Raw genomic sequence first — 10,741 nt, 5'->3', positions numbered from 1 at the left:
ATTATTGAGCATGCATCAGGATATGCAGGATGGATGTTTCTCAAGGACCATGGTTGAGAACCACTGACTCACGTGATTGGGATGGTATGGGATAAAAAGTCAATGGAAAAAAAAAATACTTCAGGAGAGGCGTCACCATTTTGTAGTTTTCTTTCAATAAGCCTATACTGTAACGCCAGTCAAAAGAACTACAATACCCAGAAGCCAACAGTGCTTTCGGCTGCTGCTTTCTGCTGAAAGGGAAAGTTTTGCAACACAAAGTCAGAAGTAACGATCTATTAAGCTCACAGAACTGGCAGGAAGTCACAAATAATCCTGAAGCTCAATTATCCACACACGCATCAACCTGGATGAAGCGGTGGGCTTCATCGATGCAGCGTAGGTCAAGGTCTGGACAAAAGTTTGATTATTTTTTATTTCATAGGTCACACAATCGATGGCTTTTACACAGCAATGTTACATTCGATTGGAGAACGTTTCTATTCTTATGACCAATTAAGGATGTATTCTTTTCAATAATCAAAATAAAGTGCAAACAGAAGTAAACGTAAAACATTGTTAGATGTCTGAGAAACGATTCAAAGCTTTGACCTAGATTTTTACAAAAGTGCTTAGAGCATCATTAAACTGTTCAATTCATTTGTTTTAATTGACCTACTTAAAATCACTCTTGAAAATCTAAAACTTTCAAAACAATGCAACAATACTCAGTTTCAAGAGACTTCATCGTTACAACTTAAAAAGAAACGATTAGTAAAATCCCAGAGAAAAGCAACTTTAAAAGCAAAGATTGCTGTTTGACATGTTTACGCAATCCCTGAGAAAAGGCAGCTACAATTACGATGGCTTCGATCGACTCGCCTACAGTAATTCTGTGCATTTCAAGTAAACGCCACAGGTTTAAACATAACTTTAGGCTGTCGTTGCATAAACCTAAAAAAAAAAAAAATCCATAAATACTGATTTTAAGGCAAAACACTGAAATTAGGCTGGATTTCAAAAATCTGCATTGCCTGTAACAATTAGGGCTACTTATTAAATATGTGCAATCCTTGTTGATCAACTTGCAACAAGGAGACTTCTTTTGGCTCATTTTTGGTTAAATTGCTGTTGGCCACCCTTCCAAACAAGCCTGTCAACAAAGAGTTTTTAAAGCAGCCCGGACGAGGCTTCCTCCAAAACCGTTGAGGTGGTCGCACTGCTGCAGCTCACTGTAACGTCCGCTTCGCAGAAAGCGCAGCATGGTGGTTTTGCAGGATTCAATGCAGGGCCCCGATTCGTGTCCTTTATATCGGAAGTACCAGAACTTTTGGAACAGCCGGTCATTGTTGATAAAGGTCTGCAACAGCTCATTGCAGTCAGAAGGGACCAGACTGGAAATACCATAAGCCTCAGTGGCTCGGTACAGTAGTGTCCATTTGGGGTTCTTTTCTGGAAAACCTGGCAACCCCGGACTGTGATTGGCCTCCGTAAGGTTGAGAATGTAGGTTTCATGGTCGAGCACCAGCCGAGAGCTGCCTTGGTAGTTCCCATCAACATAGTAAACACGATATCCTGAAAAGTTGTATTTTAGACATTTTTAGTGAGAAAAGCTGACGAGGTCCTGCGAGATGGGATTAAATGGACTCACCTGGGTTAAGATTAACAAAAGTGGTGACACTTGGGGCAATGAAGGCCACTCCTAAAGGCCGGGTTATAGTTTCCTCGTCATAAAACATCTGGAATTCATCCAGGTGTGTATGTCCAAAAAACTGCCCAGCAACTGTACTTTCATACCTAAAATCAAAACAATTCTTTAATTAAAAGCTAAATTTTGTAACCTCTTAATTCTAATTCAGAAACCAAAAAATTCTCTTTGCAAACCGTGAAACGAAATGGGAAAACAAGTTAGTAATAAGGCAACCTCTCAATTTGAAATGCTTATTTACATAGCAACTAACAGGAAGTACTCTATAAACCTGAACGACCACTGAAGGTACCTGTTGACAATGTGATAGTAGTTCCAACTCCAGCTGCCGAGACACAGACCAGGTGGGATGTGACCAATAATATGCACCTAAACAAAAAATGACACCATGGTAAGGTAGACTACTATAGCACAAGAAAAAAAGACGTTATCACCAAGTACCAGAAACTAAATGCAACTAGAGAAACTGCAGTTCCTGCAAAAATGCAGAGTGAATGCTTGTGGCTGAAAGCTGCTGAAGCTGAACGCAGCTGAAAAGGTTTAGTTGCTAATTCGTTAAAGCAAGATCAAGTGGAACATGTGACATTTGCTGAAAGAAGGGAAACAAAAGTAGAAGAAAAAAAAAGGCAGAAATGAGCAGAAAAAGCTGGAATAGGCAGAGATCAAATAATTACAAAGAAATTAGCAAAAATAAATTGCTGAAAAAGAAAAAATATATATCAAAAAGAGGGTTTAAGGAGAAAAAAAACAATGATTTGAAATAATAAAGCAAAAAAATTAGCACAAAAATATATATAGAAAAGCCTAACAGGAAAAATACATAAAGAGAAGGCAAATCTGAATTTAGCAGAAAGTAGAAAAAAGCAGAATGGAGCTGAAATAAGCTGTAAAATGTTTTACACAGCTCAAAGAGTTTGAAGAAGCAAAGAGAGCTCCAGTTATTTACTAAATAATAACTATATTTAATACATATTTGATATTATTATATTATTTAATTCTAAAAGTACCAAAAGTCAAAGCAGGAATGAGCTGAATGTTTGGACATTATACTGTTGAAAGAGCAATAAATTGCAGAACATGCTAAAGAACATACAGACAAATAATGCATCTCAACAGTGAATGCTTTATAAGCATTCCCACATCTGTAATAAATGCTTTATAAGCATTCCCACATCTGTAATAAATGCTTTATAAGCATTCCCACATCTGTAATAAAAGCCACAAAGTCATCGACTACATCTAACAAGCTTAAGGCTCGTTAGACGAGGACCACAACTTCAGCTACATGAAATCCAAACCGCTTTAGAACAGGTGGCCAAACGAACCTTCTCTCCCTTATCCTCACTGGTCTGGAGCACGTGAACCAGCCACTGCAGCTGGTTAGCCGGATCCGTTGAGTTCACCATCAGCCAGAAGTTTTCTCGTGCGCAGAAGTTCATGTTGAGAGAGATCACCCGCAGACCTGGCTGAGCCTCCATTGTGTAGAATCCAGCGTATCTAAATGACCACAATATATAAAAAATAAATCTAATTTAAACTTTATGAAACGTACTGATGCACTTGTTACTATTCAAGGCTTCTGTATAAGGTGCAATATTCTGAGAAGTGTCTCCACTTCTGCTGGTTTCACTGTGGACAGATGTGACCTTTAACCAAAGCGAAACTGCAACTCAAAACATTTCTGCTCTGTGGTGAAGACAAAAAAACCCTCCAACAATTTGTTCACAAAGTTTGATAATTACCCACAGAACAGTCAGAATAAAAAACATAACCAGTGGACATACTAGTCCCAGCACTCGCTGTGACAATAATGATTTGAATTTGGACACAGTGACTTCACGTGTCTCAAAATCAAGATGCCCTCAGCTCAGATCACTCTTCCATCGAGTGCTGGCTGTGGTATATCCACTTAACTTTATTAACCAACCGAGACGTACAAGTTGTGTTTGCTAAATAAGCTGTATAATAAAATGACAAATAACTGATAAAAGTCGTCTGACAAACCTCAAAGTCTTTAGAGCCTGCTCTGGCAACCACAGCGCCCATTCCTCTGCCATCTTCTCATAAAGCCAGGCCGAGGATCTGTTGCCATGAACAAAAGGTGGTGGGAAGCTGTTCACGGGTGTACTCTCGTGGTTTCCTACTGCGGGGTAAACGGTCACGTTGGGTCCAAGGTGTCTGGGGAGGAAAAAGAATCAATAACTCTCTCTGGATCAGTTTCAAACTAAAAATAATGGGTATTTCATGAAAGCTATGGCCAAATCAGTCCAAATGGTAACGTTTATATTGGAGTTATAAAAAGTAAATGTGCTGTTTAAAAGCAACAAAGCCAAAGGTTTGGCATTTAAACACCACGGGTTAAATAAATAAAAAAAACGTACTTGTGAATGAGCCTGGAGATGACTGTTAGCTCCGTGAGCTGCTGACTCCTGGTTTGAGACCAAACGTTGTGCGCTGGTATGTCTCCGGTCCAGTAGACCCAGTCCCAATGTCCTGCTCTGGCAGCATTTTCTAGAAGGTTCTCCACAGTGCGCAGGGGAAGGTCACACTTGCTGGCGGTTCCCCAGTACCCAGCCTTCATCCGCCTCCACCTGGAGAAGTCTGAGTTGTTGCGACAACAGAGAGGCTCCTTACAGTCAGCGGCGCTGCCGGCTTGATACTCCTGTCGGCAGAGACATCTTTAAAGAGCAGAACTCCACAACAGTCATGTAACCGAAGCCACTTGCTGGTTTCCAGTTAGTCAAAACAAGTTTGCTGCTACCATTCTGTGGAGTCAATCAGTAACTTTAAGCTCGTGTTTGTATAGTACATGAATTTATGGGCTGAGATCAGTGTCCCTGAAATCATTTAAACATGAAACTGCATTTAATGTTAAACCCGTGGCACTACAGAGAGCCAGCATATTATTAACTAGAGGAATTGCATTTCTCAGTGTGAATGCTAACTGCAGAAGAACTTGCTGAAGAGCAGCTGAAATTAGCTAAAAAAAAAAAAAACATGCTGAAATGGAAGAAACAGCCTACATCAGATGAAAAAAAAAAAACCAGAAAGAACACATATTTGCTAAATAATGTTTAAATAAGCAGAAAAAAGCAAAACATTTTTTAGGAAATTAGCTAAAAAAAGCTGAAATTACCAAGAAAAATGCTGAAAAGTAGCTGAAAAGGCAGAAAGAGACTTAAACTACCAGAAGAAAGCAGAAAGAGTTTAAATGAGTTTAACAAAAAAGTGGAATTAGCTGAAAAATCCAAAATTAGCATAAACATGGCTACAGAGTAGCTGAAATAGCTAAAACAGTATAAAAATAAAAAGCTAAAACTACCAGAAATAAGCTGAAAGGAGCTTAAATTAGCAGAAAGAAGTTAATTAGGCTTAAAGTAGCAGAAATTACCACAAAATACTTTAATTTATCCGAAAACGCCTGAAATTAGCTAAAAAAATGCTAAAAAGTTAGCTGAAAAGGTAGAACAAGCTTAAATTAGCAGAAGAAGGAACACATTTGACAAATTAAGCTGAATGAAGCAGAAATGAGAACAAAAAAGTTGAAATTATTGGGAAAAAAGCAGAAATTAGCCACAAAAAAAAAAAAACAGCTGAAAAGTAGCTAAAAACGGCAGAAAGAAACTTAAATTACCAGAAGGAAGTGGAGAGAGCACAATTTTGCCTAATAAGGCTGAAAGAAGCAGAGATGAGTGCAAAAAATGTAGAATTAGCTGAAAAAATTTAAATTAGCTGAAATAGTAGAAAAAGCTGAAACTTGCAGAAATAAGCAGAAAGCTGCAAGCTGCAATTAATAGAAAGAAGTTAGAAGAAGCAGAAAAACTTTATAGTAAGCAGAAAGAATCTGACATGATCACAAAACGGCTGAAAGTAGCTGAAAACAGTTTAAATTTGCCCAAGGAAGCAGAAAGAAGCTGAACCAGAAAAAAATGTGAAAGGAGCAGTAAAAGGTTGTAAACAGATTAGTTCAATTCATTTTCCATGAGGAAAAAAAAAGACAGAAAAGGCTAAATATTTCAAAAAGCTAAAGGTGCACCAATAACAAGTCACAGCAGGATTGTCCCGAAAACAGCTAAACATTTTGATTTGTTGAAATACCTTGAAAACTGCAGGACGAGAATCGCGCCGAAAAAAATACGGAAGAAAAATGGATCACAATAATGTGAATGCTTCATAAACACTCACACAAATATTGAGGTTTGCTAGTTCCTACACTTTGTGCCTGCACCTATGCTTTGTCTCACCTGCGCAGTTTACACTCACCTTGTCCCAGTGAATGTCTGTGAGAAACAGGATCCTGCTCTGTGGGGAGCCAGGCTTTGGTGGAGAGGGTGGTGTAACGGGGGGTTTGGGAACCTTTGGCAGAGTAATGTTCCACGGTGCATAAATGTCAAACTTGCCACAGGAAGGGCCCACCAACAGTGCACACGCTTCAGTGGGCCACAGTAGGGACTCCTGCAGGGCCCTGATGAAGTCATCCCTGAAGAGCTCTGTGATTTTTCGACACACAGTCTCATCAGCCAGATGCAGACGGATGCACGCCTCGCCTACTGCATACGCCACTCGCTCTTCATTGGCATCACTCTGATGGAAATAAAGCGGAACAGGAAGCAGTTAACCCAGACCTCAGAAACGATTTGCAGCATATGACAAAACAATAAACTTCCTGAAAATTGAGCAAAGGTAATTCCAAACCACTTGGTAGTTTGCTATTATCAGTGGAAGTACTTCAAACAACAAAGGGTCATGTGTTTTGCACATAATCAGTTACACTTTAGCAAGTGGAGGAACAGGTCTTGCGACATTTACATTGTAAAATACAATAACCCTGTAACATTTATGGAGAAGTGCCTTGTTTACACAGAAATGCAAAAAAAAAAAAAAACTGACTGAACACAAAAATAAAGGTAAGCAAACTGACATTTATGTTCAAGAAAATGTTTAAATTATACTCTTGAGTTCTGTGGTATGTTAAAAACAGAAGTAAAAACTTTTAAAGTGATAACAACGTTGAATAAACGGACAAATATTTTGAGCTGCTGGATTAAATGACGCAGATTTAAGAGGATTCAATTCTTAAGTGTCCTTTTTGTAAACAAAGACAATTCTTCTATAAAACAACCCTGCAAATATGTGACTTTTCCTCCAACCAAATCTTTGCTCCATTTTAAACTTTTAGTTGACATTCTGTTTTTTGCCTTTAATAATCTTAAATAAAAATAAATAGATCAACTTCAGACTAAATTTCGCACTCTCACGAGACATTATACTGAAAGATCAAAGCTTCAGGAGAAGTGTTGCAGGAAACATTACCAGGAGGGCCACATCAAGAATGGTGAAGACAGCTTTACACAGCGAGCACGACAGATTCCTCCAGTTCAAGTCCAGTCCAAAGTGGTTAATCTGCTCCAAGAACACGGTTTGGGTCTGAGCTGACCCGGCTGGATGACACGACCCGAACAGCGGGAGCACGAGGATCAGAAGACAGGTCATTAACCCCAAACAGGGCGACACTCTGCGAGGCTTCATCGTGTCCCGACAGCAGGAGAACCGTGTCGTCTGTGAAACAGAACGCAGAAGAAAATTCAAGCCGAAACAAGAAACAATACGAGGTGTTTATGTAGTTAAACTAACAGCTCTGAAGGGAAATGACTCTTAACATTCTCAACAAACTAGCTAACCTGCTACTATTTTCTAACTGTAGCTTAATAAACATGTTACACAGTTTTTGTTTTTCTTCTTTAGGCCCCGCCCGAGAAAGTCTATCTTCATTTCGTCATTCTCCAAAAAAAAAAAATACAAAAGAAGGTTCCCACACTTAAAATGGACAAGTTCAGTTCAGTGACACCAAGCAAGGAAGTACAATGCGCAGCAGAGCAGAGTGCGGCTGGTACCCCACGTGACCGCGAGGGTCAGCTGACTGATCACGTGACACTGATCGTTTATAGTTCGCTGTCCACCAGGGGGCGCTCACAGGAGGTGCTGCTCCACAATGATTATGGTACTGTGCATCTTTCTGTACACTATACCACTTTATTTATAACGCCAAGGCCAGTCAAAGTGCTGTACAGCAGAAACAATACAAGCAAAGGACACAAGATAAAAATATAAAATGCATATATCCACAGAGGTAAAGATAAGAACTAAATCAATCAACCTTTATTTATACAGGTAAATCCCATTGAGCCTCGAGGACTCATTTACAAGAGAGACCTGATTTCAACAAAGAAAGATGACAACAATGGACAACAGCAACAACAATAAGCAGTTATAAAAACTCATACTACAGTTTTTTTTTTTTTTTTTTTTTTTAACAAATAGGATGGCTAAAAGGAAAAAGGTAACAAAACCAAAAAAACTGCTAGATTCCGAGACAAATGTATAAAACTAAAAACAGGAACATGTCTGCATTGGTCCCTGCCAGGAGTCCAACAGATTCTTAAAGCCACTTAGAGAGGTCAAGGTCGAGAGCTTCAAATCTTTTTGTAAGATATTCCAGGAAACTGGAGCGGAGTAGGAGAAGGCCCTTTTGCCTAGTTCAGTCCTCACTGAGGGAACACTGCAGGTAATAATGTCCTGAGAGCGCACTCCGTAGCTGCACTCACGCAGAGACATGTAGGAGGAGATGTATGAAGGCAGCAGACCAAGAAGTGATTTAAAGATGAAAATGTACCAGTGAGAGAGTCTGCGTGAAGTTAATGATGTCCAGTTAACCAGTGAATACAGAGTGCAGTGGTGGGTACGATAATCACAGCCAGTTATGAATCTTAGTGCACCATGATAGACAGCATCCAACATCTGCAGGGTTCTTGTAGGAGCGTTCATGTAAATAATATCACCAAAATCAATTGAGGGAAGGAAAGTCACAGATACAAGGCGTTTTCTAGCATTCAGGGTTAGACAGGATCTGTTTCTGAAAAAGAAACCCAGTTTAATTTTCAGTTTCTTTACCAAGTTTTCCACATGGAGCTTAAAAGAAAGATGTGAGTCGACCAAGATACCCAAATATTTATAGGAATCAACAAACTCAATGGGGACACCATTTGAGGATAAAATCGGAGGAAGAACTGCTGGGACCAACTTCCTATTTGAAAAAAGCATCCCTTTGGTTTTTTCGGCATTTAGGACAAGTTTGAGGTGAAACAAATCAGTCTGGATGTAGTTAAATGCAGATTTCAGAAGCTGGAAAGCCTTAGCAACTGTTTTAGCTCGACAATAAACAACTGTGTCATCAGCATAGAAATGTATGGATGTATCAGGGATGTTTTTACCTACATTACCTATGTACAGTAGATTGTAAAGAGGGTGGGTCCTAAGACTGAGCCTTGTGGTACACCATTGTTGACTGTTAAATAACTGGAGGAAGTACCATTATGTTGAACACATTGCCTCCGGTCTGAAAGATAGTTAGAGAACCAACCAATGGTGTGATCTGAGAAACCGATTTCTGAGAGTTTATGACACAAGATGTTATGATCCACAGTGTCAAAAGCTTTAGACAGGTCTAAGAAAAGTGCAGCACAATAATCCTTAGCATCCAGTGCTTCAACAACGTCATTAAGAACCTTCAGTGAAGCAGTGGTTGTGCTGTGTTGTTTCCTGAAACCAGATTGATGTGGAGGTAAGATGTTAAATGAGTCCAGGTAATCTTTGATTTGAGAGTTTATCAGTTTTTCTAGAACCTTGGCTAAAATGCAGAGTTTAGAGATACTTCCGGGAACGCCATCATGGCCGCAGCTTAAAAGGCGAGCTCCTCGACCCAGATCTTTGTAAGCCCGATTAATTTGATAATTTTTCAACGAAAAGTCCGAAATATAACATTTAAAAAGGGGCATTTACTATGACTAGAGGGAAATACGGCAGAAAGTAAAAACCCGAGTTAGACGACAGAGAGGTCGACGGTAACGAAGCGGTAGCTTTGAAGCTAGCTGACTCAGCTAAAGAAGTAACAGAGGACCCGGAGCTGAATGTAAAGACTCAAACCGCAGAGCCCCGTTCCGACTTTAACATGGCAAATTTGGAAACGATTCTCCAGGAACTGCGAGATTTCCGTAAAGAAAACTCTGAAGCTCTAAAAGGAATTAAGGAGGAGATTAAAGTAGCTAACAGCCGCATTGATAAAGCAGAGAACCGGATAGAAGAAACGGAGGAGCGATTGCAGCACATTGAGGAGGCTGCAATGGAGCTTCTGGAGCTACAGAAACGGTTCGAAACATGGTTGGTGGATCAGGAGGGACGTTCAAGGAGGGAGAATGTACGGATTCATGGACTCAAGGAGGGGGCGGAGGATGGCGCTGGATCGATGACGGAATTTGTGGAGAAACTTCTGAGAGAGAAGCTGGAGCTGCCGCCATCTTTTCCCTTCCAGATAGAGAGAGCCCACCGGGCTCTGCCGCCGCGACCCTCCCCGGACTCACCACCGAGATCGATAGTGGTAAAGTTCATGAGCTTCAGGGTGAAAGAAGAGATATTAAAGAAGGCATGGCAGAAGAAAGGATTCATGTATGAGGGGAAAAAAGTTTTTCTGGAGCATGACTATGCCCCGGAAGTGCTGAAGAAACGAAAGGAATACACAGAGGCGAAAAGAGTCCTGCGAGAGAAGAAAATACGGTTCCAGACGCCATTCCCGGCGAGACTGCGGGTTTTCTACGAGGGAGAGATGCGGATCTACAGCACGGCTGAGGAGGCGACCAAAGACATGGCGGAACGAGGGCTGCAGGTGGCGGTGACCAAACCGGAGGAGAACAGCTTGGAGAAGTTCAGACGCCTGACATGGAAGACCATCGGGGCCAAGAAAGGAGGACAGACACCGAGAGAGACAATAGTAAGATACAAACAACGATTGCAAGGTTTTAGGAGAAGTCAGGATGAGATTTAAGGATCACTGCCTTTTAAAATAAGGTATTTAAGATATTTGTTTTTTGGATGGGTCTATTCAAGTTGGAGGGGAAATATAACCCGGGGCGTAGGGAATAATGAATCGGGTCAAGCTAACGGAATTATTATTTTTTATTACGGATTTCCTGAAGGAGGGTTTTTTTTTTTTTTTTTTTT

The 10,741-nt window shown here is 40.3% G+C and overlaps 1 protein-coding gene across 1 annotated transcript; it reads right to left on the bottom strand.

Annotated features, from left to right (window-relative positions):
- Positions 1-1,030: 1,030 nt before the first annotated feature.
- Positions 1,031-7,216, bottom strand: smpd1 (sphingomyelin phosphodiesterase 1). The gene is made up of 8 exons (XM_037687383.1): positions 7,001-7,216; positions 5,951-6,271; positions 4,069-4,349; positions 3,692-3,865; positions 3,013-3,184; positions 1,980-2,056; positions 1,631-1,776; positions 1,031-1,554 (listed from the first exon to the last, which is right to left on the bottom strand). Exons 1-8 carry the CDS (start codon positions 7,214-7,216, stop codon positions 1,136-1,138), a joined length of 1,806 nt encoding a protein of 601 aa, XP_037543311.1. The 3' UTR covers positions 1,031-1,135.
- Positions 7,217-10,741: the final 3,525 nt, after the last annotated feature.

Source organism: Nematolebias whitei, chromosome 14 (assembly GCF_014905685.2).
Source record: "Nematolebias whitei isolate Nwh7 chromosome 14, NemWhi1, whole genome shotgun sequence".
NCBI lineage: Eukaryota > Metazoa > Chordata > Actinopteri > Cyprinodontiformes > Rivulidae > Nematolebias > Nematolebias whitei.
Note: the sequence above shows the minus strand (reverse complement) of the source record. Positions and strands in the feature narration are given on the sequence as shown.

Bases quoted from the DNA above. Each gene is read 5' to 3' on its own strand.
- smpd1 (XM_037687383.1), bottom strand. From the start codon at position 7,216: ATGAAGCCTCGCAGAGTGTCGCCCTGTTTGGGGTTAATGACCTGTCTT. The intron at 1,777-1,979 runs GTACCTTCAGTG...TTTTGATTTTAG, and splicing joins TACTATCACATTGTCAACAG to GTATGAAAGTACAGTTGCTG. The intron at 1,555-1,630 runs GTGAGTCCATTT...ACAACTTTTCAG, and splicing joins TTTTGTTAATCTTAACCCAG to GATATCGTGTTTACTATGTT.